Raw genomic sequence first — 20,000 nt, forward strand, 5'->3', positions numbered from 1 at the left:
CGAGGCCGGTTCTGTGACTATCAATGGACGGTTGTGGGCGAACAATGAACTTGTCAAAACCAGTATTACAATGTCTCGTCATTCAGTGGCGCAGCCCCCCCCCCCCCCCCCCCCTCCTCCATCCCGGGAAATGTGTTTTACCTTTTCGCTTATTAATAACATTAAAAAGGTTCCCGTGTCATATCCCACTACTCGATATCATTGTTTCCCTAGACGAAAAACTAAGAACACTTTGTAGTGAAAATAAAACCACGTACTGGCAATATATGAAATTTATTTTTAAAACATCGATACCACAAACCATTATATCACCACTTAAAGATGCAACATCAGATGTGCCTGTATCATATACGAATTTTGCAAAAAGCAAAAACGTTAAACAATTATTTTCTATCAATTTCATCAGTTGATGATGCAAATATTGCACTTCCGAGTTTTGGACAACGTTGCAGAGAATCTTTGGAAACCTTGACAATAACCACTAAAGAAATAATAGACATTATTAAAATAGTAGCTCCTAATAAAGCAAGTGGCCCAGATGAAATAAGCCTTAAACTACCAAAACGTATTGCTGATTCCATTTCGATTCCTCTTCAATTGCTCTTTAATAAATCACTGATCTCAGCAGAATTCCCTACCAATTGGAAAATTGCCCACGTAAAACCACTTTTCAAAAAAGGAGATAGTTCACCAAAAAATTACAGACCTATATCATTAATAAGTTGTGTTGGAAAACTATTTGAAAGAACAGTGTTTAAACACCTGTATTTAATTATTTCACATTCAATAATCTACTTGATAAGTATCAGTGTGCATACCGACCTAACCACAGCACCGTGTACCAATTAAATGAATTGTATAATAAAATTTGTAAATCTCTTGACAATAAAGAATATTTCTGTGCAGTTTTCTGTGACATGTCCAAGTCCTTTGATCGGGTATGGCACAGGGGTTTAATCTATAAACTTAAACAATATGGTATCAGAGGCAATCTCTTAAAATGGATTAATAATTATATTTCTAATAGGAAACAAAGAGTATATATAAATGGAACGTTATCACATTATGGAACTCTAAAGGCTGGATTACCTCAAGGATCCGTTTTTGGTCCCTTACTATTTTTGATCTATGTTAACGATATTGCCGATGAACTAAACTGTATCAAGGCTATTTGCTGATGATACAAGTATTGGAATACCGTCAAATGACATTTCAATTATAGAACGCGATCTAAACATTAATTTGTTGAAACTTTATGAATGGTCAAACAAATGGTTAGTTACCTTTAACCCAAATAAAACGGATGTATTATTGTTTTCTCTAACCAAATTAATTAATGAACCATGTCTTGTATTTGGTGACACAACTTTAAACAAATCAAAAACGCATAAATATTTAGGTTTAACTTTAGCAGATGATGCAAAATGGTCTAGTCATATTCTAAATGTATGCACATCAGCATCGGTAATGATCTCAGTATTACGGAAATACAGACTGTTATTAAATCGTCAAACTCTAACGCGAATATATAGTACTTTCATTCGTCCCGTCCTAGAATATGCTTCAGAGGTCTGGGATGGCTGTTCCCAATTAAACGCAGATAATTTAGAAAAGGTACAACTAGAAGCTGCAAGGGTAATCACTGGTATGCCTAAATTTGCTTCACGTAATTCGCTATATATTGAAACCGGTCTTACAACTTAGTGAAAGGAGAAAAACAAACACTGCGTACAATGTTTAAAATAATGAAAGGAATGACTCCCAATTTCTTAACTAATTGTATTTCACAAAGATTAGAAGAAAGGGTTCCTTATATGTTGAGAAATCGGGAGGACATATCTACACCTTTTGCTAGAACCTGCTTATTAAAATCATTATTTATTTATTCAGCAATTGATTTATGGAATAATTTAAGCCCAGCAATTAAAAAGTGTGAAACAATATCGTCTTTCAAAAAAGCAGTAACACCAGTGGTCAATAAAGTTCCATATTATTTTTCCTGTGGAAAAAGAATAGAAAATATATTGCATACTAGATTACGACATGGATGTAGCCCTTTAAATGCCGATTTGCACAGATGTGGACTTACCACAGACCCTTCATGTAACTGTGGATACAGATTAGAAAACAATGTCAATTTGTTTCTTACAATGTAAACAATATGAACAACAGACTGATTCTATGTAATTCCTTACAGCTTTTTCAACCAATAGATTTACAATTACTGTTATATGGTAGAAGCACATTAAGCGATGCCAATAATAAAGAAATATTTACTTATGTTCAAATATATATATATAAAAAACTTCATCGTTTTGATTAATAAATTATTATTTAAATTACCATAAGGATTATTTGTAAATGTGATAGCAAATTTAACTGCACGTGATGCACTATTTGTGTAATCTTTTGTATCATTTTTTTTTTTCTTTCCTTCACATTCTTTTGTATATAATACATTTCCTTACACTGGTTATCCTTGAATGTATACATGTAGTTTATATTTACAGCTATGTAATATAGGTCGCCAAGTATATTCAGGCCCGTACGCAGAAATTTATATGGGGGTGCGTAATCGAGTTGCTAGGGGGATCCGGGGGCATCCCCCCCCCCCCCCCCCGAAATTTTTTAAAATCTAGAATGCAGGAGATGCATTTTCCTGCATTCTGGGAAGTAAATTTGAAATGTTTCTTTGCCTCAAAATATGTCACACACGAACCTCGGCAGACTATGGGGGGGGGGGGGGGCACCCCTTCCCCCCTGCGTACGGGCCTGATATTGTACAGTGCTGTCCGGTGTATCGTCGCACCTAAGCTTTCAAGGACCATTTTCTATGTGAACATTGTGAAATATTTAATAAAATGCGTCTCTCACCAATGAAGAAGTGCATAATCTGAAATACACTACAAACTGTTTTATGTCTGTAGTAAATAAACATTTTAAAATGGTGCATAAATATAGGCACCCCCTTGTATTCAAAACGATTTGCATGTCCGGTGATTCGGCGCAGTAGATGTGAATCGTAGACCCCGCTATTTATAAACCGCCCATGACCTCACTTTTAGCCCTTAAACGCTACACTATTGTCCCAGAATTATTTTAGTACTTTTTTATTTTGTCTTGTTAAAAATATTACTATAAAAATGAACGATCACATATGACCCATCTCATGATCAGTTTCGGAATCATTTTCTTGAGTGGCACAGTACTGCAGATGCATACATGTTCATTGTCATGCATGGCTAAGATGCCTACATGGATTTTATTTTTCTCGGATAGATTGTGTACACACGTGGATCTTATTTCGCTTTTATTTTTTTATAACAATGTGACAATTGTGAACTGGAATGACTGTCAATTAAGGTGTAAAATTTTCGTTTAGTTTGCATTTGTCTGTTTTTTATTTTTCGGTTTAAATAAAAAATAACCGAACAAAAATAATTACATTTATACTGTTTACTATAATTTTTAAAATGCGGGAAAGGTGTTTTTAGACTGGTTTTAACATTCTTAATATCAATAAGGATGACCTACTTCGCGTTTATAAACACGAAAACAGGTGAATGATTTATTTTGAAATTATTATATAATTATTGGTAATTCTAAAAAAAAAAAAAATAATTGCACCGTTAACAATAAATATGTTGATACTTGATTAACCATTGAAAAAGGAATTGAACTTTAATTCGTTAAAAACTCCGACAATATGACAACTTCCTAAGCATACTTAAGCAAAATACCAAGTGCGCCGAATCACCTGACGCGCCGATACACCAGACACGGTTGTATGAATATAGAAGAGGGCCTCGTAAGTTGTCAAACTTGTGCCCAATTCTTTTGTTCTTTGTACAATAAAATATGTTTGCAATCAATCATTGTTTGCTTGGATGCCAGGTGCTCCCCCCTCCCCAATACAAAATCCTGCCTACGCCACTGTCGTCATTTCGCGCCAAATAAGTGCTTTCATTTCAAGAAGTTTCAGGTTATTTTGTTCTCGTCTGACGTCTTTTTATACGTTTAGTGAAATCAAACTGGCGCGAATCCAGATTTTTTTTTTTTTTTGCAGGGAGGGTCTAAATACAACTACTTAAATAGAAGACGTTTCGAGTCAATTTTAAGAGGATATTTTATAGAACAATTACAGACAGTCTCGACCTATTCCCGGATTTATTTATTTTTGCATTACGCACATGCGTAATGGACGCTACGCCTTTGGAAGTTCAAGTTACAGAATAGCGTTTTAAAATAAATATTTAAAATAAGTGGAGGAAAAACATTTTGGTCCGACTTTACGAAGCCTGTTTTTCCTTAAACGCAGGTGTTTAAACATTGTAAATGTATGTACTGTCCGAAACAAACTGTTAACAACTACAATAAATTGCTCTCCTACCTTTATTTTTCGTTAGATTTTACCCCCATTTTGTCCAGACAGAAATTTTGAAAAAAAACATTGCAATGACATAGATTCCACATACTAGATGATAACCATGTCACTTATATCGACTTCGCTGAGATCGCATATTTAATTTAAGTTTGGAGTAAATAAAACAAATTAAAAAATGTATATTTATATAATATAAAATTAAACTTACCATTTTGGCAAAATGAAGTAATGGCGAACACCCAGAAATTATCTCCCCCTTAGAGGTCGCGTCGTTACTATATACCCGCTTTAAACAGCTGTTCGGTAGTGTGATTTGAAGCTACTGGTCGCATAAAATTACTTTGTCTACCTCTGTACGAACAGGAAAAGTGGTCATATTTTTTCAGACGATGAGGCATTGCACAAAGAATGTCTGGACTGCATAACGGATCTATTATGTGACAAAATACAATAAAAAAACAAACAGTGACTCGCTGGCTTTCGAGACATTTGTATGTCATTGCCAAAAACCTATCCAGTCTCGGTTTGTGGATTTTTTAAAATTTAATTATTTATATATTATTTGAATAAAATCTAGTTGAAATGTTCTCTACTGTTTGTTTGGTGAGGGGGAGGGTTTTGGTGAGTCGAAAGTGGGGATGGGGTGGGGGTTCTAGTAGTGTGCGGTCAGTTAAAAGGTGGTGTGAGAGAGATGGGGGCAATCCTTGCTAATGGATCTGACATCAGATGGTCAGACACATCAACAGGGAACAGATTTAGGGGGGTTTAAATACTTTGCAGTGGGCGCTTTGGGCTATTCGGTCTATTTTTGTTGTAGCAGATTTCTTGTTGCAGCCGGTGTACCACAAGTGGTATATTCTAGGATGTGGTATGTGCTATCCTGTCAGTGGGATGGTGCATATAAAAGATCCCTTGCTACTAATGAAAAAAATGTAGCTGGTTTCCTCTCTAAGACGATGTCAAAATGACCAAATGTTTGACATTCAATAGCCAGTGATTAATAAATCAGTGCTTTAGTGGTGTTAAACAAAACAAATTTTGACTTTTTAATAAGTTGCGGGTTTTCTCCCTAGGACTGCGAAAATGTCCAAAATTGGACATCCAATAGCCGATGATTAATAAATCAATGTGCTCTAGTGGTGTCGTCAAACAAACCAAACTAACTTTTTTCTAAGTTGAGGGTTTCCTCTCTAAGACCATGTAAAAATCACCAAATGTTTGACATCCAGTAGCCTATGATTAATAAATTAATATGCTCTAGTGGTGTTGTTAAACAAAACAAATTTTAACCTTTTTATACACAATGACTGGTATGTGCTATCCTGTCTCTGGGATAGTACATACAAAAGATCCTTGCTACTAATGAAAAAATGTAGTAGGTTTCGTCTTTAAGACTAGATGTCGAAATTACCAAAGAAAGAAATGTTTTATTTAACGACGCACTCAACACATTTTATTTATGGTTATATGGCAGACATATGGTTAAGGACCACACAGATTTTGAGAGGAAACCCGCTGTCGCCACTACATGGGCTACTCTTTTCGATTAGTAGCAAGGGATCTTTTATTTGCGTTTCCCACAGGCAGGATAGCATAAACCATGGCCTTTATTGAACCAGTTATGGATCGCTGGTCGGTGCAAGTGGTTTACGCCTACCCATTGAGCCTTGCGGAGCACTCACTCAGGGTATGGAGTCGATATCAGGATTAAAAATCCCATGCCTCGACTGGGATCCACCTACCAAGCCTGTAGACCGATGGCCTAACCACAACGCCACCGAGGCTGGTCGAAATTACCATTGTTTGATATCCAATAGCCTATGATTAATATATCAATGTGCTCTAGTGGTGTCATTAGACAAAACAAACTAACCTTTTTCCAAGTTGCAAGTAACTGGCATCGACCACTGTGTAGCTCAATAAAACCAAAAAACACCACTTTGTTTTGTTTAACGACACCACTAGAGCACAGTGATTAATTAATCATCAGCTATTGGAAGTCAAACATTTGGTAATTCTGACTCGTAGTCAACAGAGGAAACCTGCTACATTTTTCCTAATGCAGAAAGTGATCTTTTATATGTACTTTCCCACAGACAGGAAAGCACATACCACGGCCTGTGACCAGTTTTGGTGCACTGGTTGGAATGAGAGAAAAGCCAGTCAGTTGAACAGATCCACCGAGGTGGTTCGATCCTGCAACACACGCACCTCAAGTGAGCACTCAATCGACTGAGCTAAATCCCACCCTGAATTAAACAATAACCACGCAAACAAGTTCTATCAAATGGATGTTTTATTTAAAACGGAAGAAAAAGAAAATAACAGTTGTATAATCAGGTAAACTTTAAAAACAACGTGTCACAAATTAATTAAAACAATTAACCAATTGATGTACTATCATATGAAAACACATTAGGGCCATCCAAGGGTGTTTTTTTTTATCAAAAATCTATTGCCATTGGTATCTTAAATTTTAATCTGACATGTTGAAAAAGTGAAGTCACAATTTTAAAATTAAAGTACTGATCATGAAAATTCAACTTAATATGAAAATTCAACATAATATGTTGAAAATGTTACTCACTATCTTGGAAAATCAATTTATCATCTTGACAATTCAAGTTAAGATCTTTAAAACCTAACTTATATTGCTGTTGTGAATTTTCAACAGTAAATATATGTCAATGGCACACATGTTCTTCCATTACTAATTCACTTTCACATTATAATACAATCAGAAGCAAATGTTTTTATTGGCTAATGAATTTGATATGTGATATTCAGTTCCATTTGGAAGTAAATTTAAAATAAATAAGATACCAAACAACATAACACTTTTAAAATAAATAAAAATGTTTTCAAATAATAAATATTTTAAATAAATAAAATATGATATATAATGCAGTTTTAAAAAAATAAATAAACAGAATTCTAAATATTCATAAAGTAGGGTTTTTAAAATTTAAAATTGCCATACCCTTTAAACTTCCAATTTGATTTATTGCATAAAATACATGTATATTGCATTAAAAATAATTCTGGACTGCTTTTGATTTAAAAATAAAACAAAAGAATTCAATAAAATCATATCTTTATCTAAAACATTTTGAGAAAATAGTTTACTGTGAAGTGATGAGTATTAAATCTTTGTATGTGCGTTTTACGTTGTGTTTTTTTTTTTTTTTGGGGGGGGGGGGGGGGGTTCAGGTGGGGGTGGGTGTTTGGGGGTCGAAACACACCCCTGCTCAAGGCGAAAACAATTTTCATATTCCCCCAGACCCCGCCATGGGCTTCGCCAGACACCTCGACCCCCCCCCTGCAAAATTTCCTGCGCACGCCCCTGGGTTTGGTTGGTTTGTTTTGTTGTTGTTTGTGTTGCTTTTTTTTTTATTATTGTGGGGTTTTTTTAGGTTGGGTTTTTTTTTCCGGGGAGGGGAGTGGGGGTATGTGTATGTTGTTGTTGTTCTTTTGTTTTTAACTGTGACTTCTCGGTCATAATATCTAGAGATGTTACATTAAATTTATCCGTCTATAAATTATTGTATATTAAGAAACAATTTGAAATTTGTTTTGTTAATAATGAACTAAGGTTAAAGTGCGCTGACCTGGGTACACACAAACATCACCTATCTGGGCTGCCCAATAGAGATTAATGGTTAGTGAGACAATAGTCAGTGTAGTGGCCTCACCCTATCCCCAAATACCACCACACACACACACACACACACACACACACACACACACACCGACCCCTCAATCAAGCTATGCACTTACTCAAGGATAGAGCTCAGACTGGGATGTGACACCAGTAGTCAAACTTGTGTTAAGCAGCCACCAAAGTTATTAACAAAAGGTGGTCTTTTAACACAGGTGTCTGCTTAATACAGGTCAGTTTATACTATATCAGATGATTTACAATAACAAGTGGCCTTTTAAGACAGGTGACTGCTTAAAACAGGATAGTTTATACTATATTAGATTTATTAGGAAAATAACAAGTCGCCTTTTAAGACAGGTGACTGCTTAAAACAGGATAGTTTATACTATATTAGGTGATTTGGGAGAATAAAAATGTGGTCTTGAGCAGGTTTGAGTGTACATTTGTAGCCTCAGTAGTCATTCTCAGTTGTCAACATTTTCTCAAGTCTATCAACTTTGTGTTTGGTGCGGAGGATGTACTAACCTACGTTTTGTAACCAAAAGAAAATACATATGTACATGTATTGACAAAAAAAATTCTTTAGAATGGTGAGGCTGTTTCAGGGAGGGTGTGCAATGCTTAAAAGGGACTTCCAACACTATTCAGGGAGGCGGTGCATTTTAAAGTACACTATTTTATATCATATAAAATTAAAATTGACAGAAAGCAAGAGGCAATTGCAGTTCAAACTGCACAATATGCATTCTCATTATCAGGTTCATAAACAGCCTATGGTTTCCATCTTTATGTATAACACAATTGTAGAATTTACATCAATATCTGTGCTTCCCAGGTTCTATCTTGTGCTTCAAACTGGGGTTAAATTCAGCTAAACATTTTAATGGATTTTCAGTCCAACAAGTTATAAATTCTGTCAGCCATAATCAAAACCAACCGAATCAGACATGATTGATTCAACCTAATGTATAAATGAATATAAATGTAAAATGATTGCCATTTCCATGGGGATGACAGGAAAAAATATCTGCCGGAATGTTTTGGTTAGGATGGCAGTGTTTTAATCCCTGCTTAAAAATTTAATTTTAAGAAGCAAAAATTGCTTGCCAATTCACATAATGAATTTCAAGCCTTGATACACTATATATACAGTGAAACCTCTCAAGACCGGACTCTCTGTAAAACGGAGTTCTCTCAAAACTGGACTCTTTACAGAGTACCTTTTTAAAAACCAGGACAGAACTAACCTCCCTAAACTGGATCCCTCGTTAAACTGGATATTTGTCTTGGTCAAAGAGTGTCCAGTTTAGAGGGTTTCACTATATATATATATATATATATATATATATATATATATATATATATATATATATACAGTGAAACGTCTTAAAACCGGATCCTCTGTAAACCGGAATTCCCCCCAAACCAGAAATTTTTCAGTCCTTTCTTAAAAATCAGTACTGAACTTAACCTCTCTTAACCAGATACCTCTAAAAACTGGTCATTTTACTTGATCCCAAGGGTGTCCAGTTTAGAGGGGATTCACTGTATATATATAATATAGCAATACTTCCCCAAAGATGCAAGCTGACATCATATTATGTCCTGCTCTAAACACAAACAAATATTACATTCATTTGTTATCCATAGGACTTTGGGTGTATTTCAAAAAATGCAGGGGAAGTGTTTTTGGGGGTGGGGGTTAAACCCACCCACAGCCCTGCTCAAGCTAATTTTTTCCAATATATTTTCCGGTGGAGATTGACTCAACCCCCTATAAACTTTGGTCACCAGGCTAGACTCTCCCTGAAAACAATGTGGGAGGGGTGTGTGCGCACACCCAGTACCCTCCCCTGGATTCATGCCTGGCTCTGTACGTGTGTGAAAATGTTAAAACTTGTGAATGACCCCTTAAAGGGACATTCCTGAGTTTGCTGCAATTTTTAAGATGTTGTCGACTAACAAAGACTTTTTAACGATTGTAATTACATATTAAATATATTTTTCTGAATAAAATATTAGTATTTGTATATTAAAACATGTTTCTGATCGTTCTACTATTTGTACTAGGTTAAATTATATTTTATTTCCTAAAATATGTTTTTTTCGTATGTACAAAATTATTTGAAGACAAAATCCAGTTTGGGCTTCTTACAAATATTTAGATAACCAGAAACACATTGAATATACAGACACTGATATTCTAAACAAGAAAATATATTTAATATGCAAGTTTAATCGTAGAAATATTAAATTTTTCGGAAACATCTTACAATGCAGCAAACTCAGGAATGTCCCTTTAAATCTGTGACTTAAAAACTAAAGGCCAAATTTACGAAGCCTGTTTCCGTCTTCCATGTGTATAGCTGCATACATTAACAATGCTTCAACACCTGCATTTAAGAAAAACAGGCTTCGTAACTTCGGCCCTAAGTCAACGAGGCAGTTTAATCAAGGTGTTACGTTTACAGAGACATTTTAGCCGTGCATAACTGTACGATCTCCAACATCAAGTCCCTGGAAATGTTTTTAAAGGTATCCGTCAAGGAAACAGCGGCCATGTTGGTGCTGATGTAGTCCAGGCAAGCTTCTCGGATTTCCTCTGTAAAAAAAATATAGAGATGAATAGGAAGTAGTTTTTTTATTATTGCTAACATTGTAAAATGTTTCCAAGTAATGGAGTCGTTTTGGCAACTAAACTTACATATTAAATATATTTTCTTGTTCAGAATACCAGTGTCTATACATCCAATGTGTTTGCAGTCATATGTTAATGTCTGTAGCAGTAATTGTTTGTTTAACGTCATAATTTTTTTTTCATATGTACAAAATATGGTTTTAGCTACTACAAACCGTAGAACAACAACAGACACCTTGTTTTTACAGACTCTGATATTCCAAACAAGAAACTATCTTTATTATGTAAATTCAGCCATCAAAAAGGCTTTATATGTCATTGTAAAATGACTGCTAGTGTGTTCTGTATTGTGATTGGTTAATTACATTCTTTTTCTGGGATAAAATAGACAATAACACCAGGAAAGCTAATGACGTCATTAGAAATTGAGAGGCAAAGTTGACGAATTAAGGGTCTACAGTTAGATTGTAGCCAGATATTTTTTTCAAGAAATACCAAATATACAGTTAGTTCCGTAGAAAAACAATTCAGTTTACAATGGACATAACCCTATGGAGTTTTTAGATTTGCGGGTGTTATTGTCTATTTGATGCCCACAAATGTTTGCAGGATCAAATAGACAATAACACCCGCAAATCTAAAAACTCTATATGGCAGAGTTACTCAGGATAAAACAGGTGGGGAGGAGCAGGGAGAGGGCTGGGGAGCTCTAGCCCCTCCAATAATTCTCAGTGAAAAATATTATTGGTAGGCTTAATACATCTTAGACTGGCCGCGGTGGCGTCGTGGTTAGCCATCGGTCTACAGGCTGGTAGGTACTGGGTTCGGATCCCAGTCGAGGCATGGGTTTTTTAATCCAGATACCGACTCCAAACCCTGAGTGAGTGCTCCGCAAGGCTCAATGGGTTGGTGTAAACCACTTGCACCGACCAGTGATCCATAACTGGTTCAACAAAGGCCATGGTTTGTGCTATCCTGCCTGTGGGAAGCGCAAATAAAAGATCCCTTGCTGCCTGTCATAAAAGAGTAGCCTATGTGGCAACAGCGGGTTTCCTCTCAAAATCTGTGTGGTCCTTGACCATATGTCTGACGCCATATAACCGTAAATAAAATGTGTTGAGTGCGTCGTTAAATAAAACATTTCTTTAATACATCTTAAGGAAGAGATAAATTTTACTTTTATAGAATGCAGGAAATTGCATTTCAAGTTTTCAAAATTTTACGGGGAACATACCCCACGGACCCCCTAGAACCTTTGTGTTGTGCCCTTGAACTCAGTCAGCCCCACCACCCCCCAATATCTACTTATTTCTGCCGTGCCTGTAACATGTGCATGTTTTTTTTTTATATATTGAAGAAGAAAAAAGTAAAGGTTTATGGTCTCAAATTGGGGGTGCACATTCCCCTCCCTGGTTCCTACAGTCCACAGTATACAAAAAATCTTTATCATTAAAATAGCATCCAGTTCTTTGTCAAAATTGATATCAGTGCTCGAAATAGGAAGTAAAATATGGCCTGCTGTTATTTTTCTAAAATAGCAGGCCAAACGAAATATATATGCCATGCTAAAAACAAATATGGCCCACTAGATGAAAAAACAAACATAATACAGGTTTAGGTAAGGCCTCGATGATGTTGTTGTTAAGCCATCGGACATGAGGCTGCTAGGTACAGGGTTCGCAGCCTGGTATCGGCTCCCACCCATAGTGAGTTTTAACCACTCGATGGGTAGGTGTACGACCACTACACCCTCTTCTCTCTCACTAACCACTAACAACTAACCCACTATCCTGGAGAGACAGCCCAGATAGCTGAGGTGTGTGCCCAAGACAGCATTCTTGAACCTTAATTGGATATAAGCACGAAAAAGACTTTGGCATAATGTGTGAAAATTTATTACCTCCCGAGATGAATGGAATTAATATGTACGGTAAAGAGTTAACCATTAAATAGCAGACATTCTCTCTTGAACAAAAATGACCTGCAATGTTTCGGTGGTTTTAGCAGGTGAATTCTATTTCACCTTCTAGATTTAAAGGGACATTCCTGAGTTTGCTGCATTGTAATACGGTATGTTTCTGACTAATAAAATATTTCTACGATTAAACTTACATATTAAATATATCTTCTTGTTTAGAATATCAGTGTCTGTATATTTAATGTGTTTTTGGTCATCTTAATATTTGTAAGAAGCCCAAACTGGATTTTGTTTTAAGAGATTTTTATAAAAAGGGTCATTCCTGAGTTTGCTGCATTGTAAAATGTTTTTGACTAGTTAAATATTTCTACGATTAAACTTACATATTAAATATATTTTCTTGTTTAGAATATCAGTGTCTGTATATTCAATGTGCTTCTGGTCGTCTTAATATTTGTAAGAAGACCAAACTGGATTCTGTCTTCAAATAATTTCATACATACAAAAAAACTATTTTAGGAAATAAAATGAAATTTAACCTAATACAAATATTACAACGATCAGAAACACATTCAATATACAGCCACTAATATTTTATACAGTAAAATATATTTGATATGTAATTACAATCATTAAAAAGTCTCTGTTAGTCGATAACATCTTAAAAATTGCAGCAAACTCAGGAATGTCCCTTTAAAAAATGGACTGTTTTTCACTTTTTGTATGGTAGGCTGATATTTTGAGCCCTGGATATGCAATTCAAATTATAATTGGGATCTCACGTGTTGACCTGTTGGTCAATCTTACACAAATCTGCAATAATATAAATTGACAAATAGTTGTGAATGAAATTACTGAATGTAATTTGTTTGTGGGCATGTAATTCAAGGTGTGATTGGGCCAGGACGTAGCCCATTCGTAAAGCACACTCGCTTGATACACACTTGGTTTGGGATCGATTTCCGTCCGTCGGCCCATTGGGTTATTTCTTGTTCCAGCCAGTGCACCACAACTGGTATATCATAGGCCATGGTATGTGCTATCCTGTCTGTGGGATGGAGCATATAAAAGATTCCTTGCTACTAATGGAAAAATGTAGTGGGTTTCCTCTCTAAGATTATATGTCAAAATTACCAAATGTTTGATATCCAAGAGCCGATGAATAATAAATCAATGTACTCTAGTGGTGTCGTTAAACAAAACAAACAAACTTAAGGGTATGATCTTTACATTTAGCGAGAAAAATGAATAAATGCTGATGGTCGTTATGCAACTCTGAGACTGCCCCTTTAAAATAACATAAAAGAAAAGTGAAAGAGGCAGGATCCTCCGTAAGTGTTTACCTATCACAGGCAGGTCTTTGCACGCCTTTTGGTACACAGCTACAACATCGTCAGTGTTCATCCTGGTGACAACGGTTTCCACGACAACGGCCTTCAAACCATCAAGAATGTAAAAGTCAGCAGCTATGAAAGAGACAATTAATGATGAACAGAAGGCACATGACACTGTGTTTTGTTGAAAATCTGGCTAACACAAATCATGTATTTTAAAAAAAAGTGTAAAATTGTCAGCACTAGACCACAATTAACTGTGAGGCCCTTGGAAGGGAAAGACATCAGGGGTAAAAGAAAAACTGGTAGAGAGAATGCCAGAAAGAGAGAAAGAGATAGAGAGAATGGGTGAGAAGAAGAGAGGAAAAAAAGGGAGCAATGGACAGGAAAGAAGTGAGGTGGAAGGGAGAAAGAGAGGGAGGGAGAGATTGATTACAAATAGAGGTAGCCCCCTAGTAGAAGAATGAAGGAGGGTTGATAGAGGCACATAAATGTATCCATTGATTCACTTCCCAAGGATAAAATTATCCATCTATCCATCCATCCATCCATCCATCCATTCACTTCCCAAGGACAAAATCGTGATTTCTCTATATGTATCTAAATGTTTTATACACTGTGTTATGGCATTTCCAATATTATGCACACACACCCCAACAGGATTGTTTAGAAAACCTATACAGGACTCGAAATCATAAGTAAAATAGGCTCTGATATTATGGGGTTTTGTTTTAAATAACCAGCTATAACAAATATGGCCACAAGCTGCTAAGAAAAAAATATGGCCTGTCAGAAATAGACAGCCTGGGGTGAGTGGAGGGTTTGTGACAGTGTGTGGAGAATCAGAACCTCTGAGATGTATTTTAGTGAATTATAAAATTAAAATATAACATAGCATAAGTTGAGTGGAGGGTTTGTGACAGTGTGTGGAGAATCAGAACCTCTGAGATGCATTTTAGTGAATTATAAAATTAAAATATAACATAGCATAAGTTGAGTGAAGGGTTTGTGACAGTGTGTGGAGAATCAGAACCTCTGAGATGTATTTTAGTGAATTATAAAATTAAAATACAACAGAATCATGAGCTTGGCCTCTCAGATGAGATGATTGTACATCCTGAAAAACTTACCTGCAATTTTTTAATAATTGTAGCAGGTGAACTTGATAGTTTAGTCTGTTTGTAAAAACTGATTTAAAAACTGCTCATGATATGAATAAATGTAAAAACCAAAACCACTTTCAAAATTGCAATAAACGAACAGTTGTTTTGGGTTTTTTTTTAAAAACATATGTAAACCTAGCCCAGTGTGTATGTGATAAATTTACCCTTAGACATTGCTTCTTCCTTGCACTCCACAGACCTCAGCATTTCAGGGAGCTATCAGTCTGGCTTCCTATATAGCCCAATGGTAAAGTGCCTGCTCGATGTGCAGTCAGTCTAGGATCTATCCCTATCAGTTGGCCAATTGGGCTATTTCTCGTTCCAGCTAGTGCACCACGACTGGTATATCAAAGGCCATGGTATGTACTACCCTGTCTGTGGGATGGTGCATATAAAAGATCCCTTCCTGCTAATCGAAAAGAGTAGCCCATGAAGTGGCGACAGCGGGTTTTCTTTCTCAATATCTGTGTTGTCCTTAACCATATGTCTGATGCCATATAACCATAAAATAAAATGTGTTGAGTGTGTCGTTAAATAAAACATTTCCGTCCTTCCTGTAACTCCCGTGAGACTAGTTCAAAGAGAATAATTTGTAGCTTCCTTTAGCATGTGAATTAAAAAAAATAGTACTACCAGGGCTTTATCACCTATGTTTCTAGACTGATAATCAGCACCATTCTCCAAAGGTGTAAAAATTTCCAATCGGAATGTAAATAATTTTCATTTGTTAATTATTATATAGACATATTTTAAAAAAAAAAACATAACAGTTGACAAACTCCCATAATATTTTGTAATGCAAAATAGGTATATTAATTTGAATACATACTAGTACATTACTCTTTTCAATCCTAGCTTAATGAGATGTTTTTGACATAAAACTGAAAATTCCTCTATTGTTTTTTAAATTCTCAAAGTCAAAGCCATGGGTGTCAAGTGAAATTTTAGAAATAAAATCTTGACTATGAGCATACAAAAAGATTAAATATCAATGTATAATACAGAAATACACGTTTCTTAAATGGCTCCACATAACTTAACTTCCAGAAGCAACTAATCACTCCATCCTTTTTCATTGCAAAGTCCAGTGTAAAGTGCTCGCTTTATGAGTGTTCGGTTCGAGATCGATCCCCGTCGGTGGACCCACTGGGCTAATTCTCATTCCAGCCAGTGCACCGCGACTGGCATATCAAAGGTTGTAGTATGTACTATCCTGTCTGTGGGATGGTGCATATAAAAGATGCCTTGCTACTAATGAAAACATTTAGCGGGTTTCCTCTCTAAGACTATATGTCAAAATTACCAAATGTTTGACATCCAACAGCAGATGATAAATAAATAAGTGGTGTCCTTAAAAAAATAAAACTTTAACTGTATAATCAGGCTTAAACAAAACAAACTTTAACTGTATAATCAGGCTTAAACAAAACAAACTTTAACTGTATAATCAGGCTTAAACAAAACAAACTTTAACTGTATAATCAGGCTTAAACAAAACAAACTTTAACTGTATAATCAGGCTTAAACAAAACCCAAATTTTTCTTCTTCGTCGTACTCTCAGACAGGGACCCCAGTGGCTCGAACAAAAGCTGCTGTATTCCGTAGGTTCTCCAAGGGGCCAAAGAGTTTCTCCTTCAGGGGTTCATCTGAAGGCCAGACTGCTTTTCTCTGGTTCTGATATCCCGTTCCATTCGTCTTCTGGCGCCATGAAACAGAGCACGGAGATCACCAGTAGCTTGTGTTGGACTCTTTCGAGGCATAGGGCCAAGCACTCTTCCACCCTGGCGGGTCTCCAACGGTTGAGCACCATCTCTCAAGTTTCTGCTGTCATCTGTCATATGAGCGGAAATGCATTGAGCTACGGTTAGACACCTCCCTACAAGTAGTTTGTCCCAGCTCATCCGTCTTCAGCAGTGGTCCATATTAGTCTAGCCTCTACCTTTCAACCAATCCAGCCTGTGTGGCCCTTCCAGGAGTTGAAACTCCCGCTGGCATAGCACTCTGGGTCATTGAGACATACAAGCCACCTCACTACAATGAGGAATGGACCATGAGGTGGGAAAAAACAAACAATATGTGTGTTGGTGTAGGCATAAAACTACTGACCTCTCCAGACATCGATGAGCTGACACGAGGTGTAAGAGTCGTACACATGGTTTGTGTACAGGTAGAACAACACTCCACAGAAACTGTCAATGCTCACGTCAACAACTGGTATGGTATTCTAGAGGAAAAAACAGAAATACATAAAATAACAATGAAGTAAAATTTATTATGTTGAAAAATTACAAGAAATGAGCAAAATGTATTCTTATTATTTTTTAAATGTATAATTATAATATAATATTCATATCAGTTTACAACTTCAGACCTAATTTGTATTACTTATAATTGCTGTTCCAGTCTTCGACATTAAAAGGGGCAGGACGTAGCCCAGTGGTAAAGCTTCCACTTGATGCGCAGTCAGTCTAGGATCGATCCCAGTTGGTGGGCCCATTGGGCTATTTCTCGTTCCAGCCAGTGTTCCACATCTGGTGTTACAAAGGCCAGGGTATGTACTATCATGTCTGTTGGATAGTGCATATAAAAGATCCCTTGCCACTAATCGAAAAGAGTAGCCCATGAAGTGGCGACAGTGGGTTTCCTTTCTCAATATCTGTGTGGTCCTTAACCATATGTCTGATGCCATATAACCGTAAATAAAATGTGTTGAGTGCGTCGTTAAATAAAACATTTCCTTCTTTATTAATATATGAGTATGTAACATCTTTAACACAGACCTCACCGTTTAAGGTGAGCTATCACTCTTGCTCTCTATCACTCCCCTGAGACTAGTTCAAGAAGAGTAATTTGTAGCTCCTCTTTGATATGTGTATCTGTATAGTATCAATATGGTAATCTTTCAAATGGCTCCTCACAATCTAAGTTAGGGGAGCAATTAATCTCTCCCTCCAATGTTTTTTATGTCAAAGGAAAAGTGTTATTTAACATGAACCATCCCACAGACAGGGTAGTACATACCATGGCCTTTGATATGCCAGTCATGGTGCACTGGCTGGATATAGTAATAAAGAACATTAGTTCTCCAAATGGTTTTTAACTGCTATGGTTGCACGAAAATATATTTTGCATTATAATTTTTAAACACTGGAAAGAGTTGTTTTTTTAAATATTAAAATGATTTAAACACATCTTTCCATCTGTCTTTCTTGCTTTGCATTTCTCTCTCTTTCACTGTCTGTCTCTGTTTGTCTCTCTTTTCTCTATCTCTCTCCCCTTCTTTCTCTATCTTTCTCCCCTTCCTTCTCCCCCTCTACTCTCCCTCCCTCCCTCCCTCCCTCTCTCTCTCTCTCACTCTCACTCTCACTCTCTCTCCCTCCCTCTCTGTGAGTGTACAAACCACCAAACAAAATAGAAGAATCCTACCTTCACATCCTGGTTCTTGTTTTTATTCATGTCCTCAAACAGGGCTCGAAAATAACTAGATCTGGCAGACATAATATTTCTGTGCCCATATACCAATGTTCCCCCTACATCGAATGTGACATCACTGTATTCTGATTGGTTCACGATTTTGCTCAGGTCATCTGCCAACACCTGCATACTTGGAGACGGAGCTGAAGTAAAAATTAATAGTTTCACTGATAACTTTCTTATTCACAGTCTGAACATTTTTAATCTAATTAAAATTAGCTCCACTATTACATGTGATCTAACAGCAGCCCACTGAAGCTCATGTCCAGTTGACCTTTCATTCAACCATTCAAAACCTTACTTGCAAAATCATGCCAGTGATTTGAAAAGAAGTTGAAAACATTCAGGATTATGCCAAGGGTATACGAAATGATCCAGGTGAATCATGCCGGAAACTAATTGCAATATAAAAATTTGTTTCAAGATGGAAAACAAAACGTGATGGTATAGCCATAAAATCTGTTTATACTAGTATACAATCCAGAGTTTATTACTGACCTTTTCCCACTGTTTTTTCAATGTTGAAATAGACCAACAAGTTCGCCTATTGCATAAATAGTCTCGCCCGATATTTTTAGAATTTGTATGCTCCCAAATAACGCTTTAAAAGGCAAAGTGTAATTTAATAGGTACAAATTCATTATTTTTCCCCAACGGATAAATGAAAATTGAAATAATTTGGTTAAAGGTCATTACAAATGTATTTATCTGTATAATGCTTTATATTTAAAATATGTTGAGGAAAGAAAGTGCTTATTTTTAAAAAAAGGAAATGTTTATTTTGTCAGGGTGAACCAACAGAAATCATGCTAGGGCATAAAACTCAGGATATAGTGAAGCAGCAGACTGGCAAAAAGTCCTCTAGCTTTTGAGAAGGTGCAACCGGCGTTACAACATTTGTCATCATATATCAAAATTTTCATCTGAGTCTGTAGATTCTGAAAACCAATGATGACATTGTGGCAATTTAGTGCGGGCTGAGATATTGACCTTTATTTGGGGGTACCCCCTCCCGGAAAATTTGGGAAATGAAATCTCATGTAATCAACATAAACAGTCACAGTATTCTTATTATTTGATTTAAATGGCTGAAATTGTATGATGTTATAAGTTATGTACCATTAAATGTTATTGTGAAGCTTAACTGAAAAACGTTAGCATAACAAGAGTTATTGCCCTTGCTAAAGTTAATTTTATGATTTTAAGTATTCAAATGCAAACTGGCAAGTGCGATTTGTGAGATACGATTGTAAACTTCACTCGATGAGATATAAATCATAGCTGACAAAAAACATGAAATATCCTCTGTTTATTTGTTCTGTTCATAATTACCAGTATAAATAAAAATGTTAGACATTTAAAAAAAAATAAAAAATGAATAAATGCTGTTGACAATGATGATGATGATGATGATGATGATAATAATT

At 36.0% G+C, this 20,000-nt stretch overlaps 2 protein-coding genes across 2 annotated transcripts in view; both read right to left on the reverse strand.

Moving 5' to 3' along the window:
- LOC121386304 (tubulin alpha-2/alpha-4 chain-like) overlaps positions 1–4,738 on the reverse strand; it is a 7,746-nt gene extending 3,008 nt beyond the window's left edge. Inside the window, exon 1 of the mRNA XM_041517162.1 lies at positions 4,593–4,738. Within this exon, the coding sequence (XP_041373096.1) occupies positions 4,593–4,595 (3 nt within the window). The 5' untranslated portion in view covers positions 4,596–4,738. The remainder of the gene's footprint in view (positions 1–4,592) is intronic.
- A 5,567-nt stretch (positions 4,739–10,305) lies between these two features.
- LOC121378592 (TD and POZ domain-containing protein 3-like) overlaps positions 10,306–20,000 on the reverse strand; it is a 16,374-nt gene continuing 6,679 nt past the window's right edge. The window contains exons 5-8 of the mRNA XM_041506847.1: positions 18,526–18,716; positions 17,206–17,323; positions 13,945–14,067; positions 10,306–10,647 (exon numbers count right to left, since the gene is read on the reverse strand). Of these exons, the coding sequence (XP_041362781.1) occupies positions 10,511–10,647; positions 13,945–14,067; positions 17,206–17,323; positions 18,526–18,716 (569 nt within the window). The 3' untranslated portion in view covers positions 10,306–10,510. The remainder of the gene's footprint in view (positions 10,648–13,944; positions 14,068–17,205; positions 17,324–18,525; positions 18,717–20,000) is intronic.

The sequence above is a fragment of the Gigantopelta aegis genome, chromosome 2, assembly GCF_016097555.1.
Source record: "Gigantopelta aegis isolate Gae_Host chromosome 2, Gae_host_genome, whole genome shotgun sequence".
Taxonomy (NCBI): Eukaryota; Metazoa; Mollusca; class Gastropoda; order Neomphalida; family Peltospiridae; genus Gigantopelta; species Gigantopelta aegis.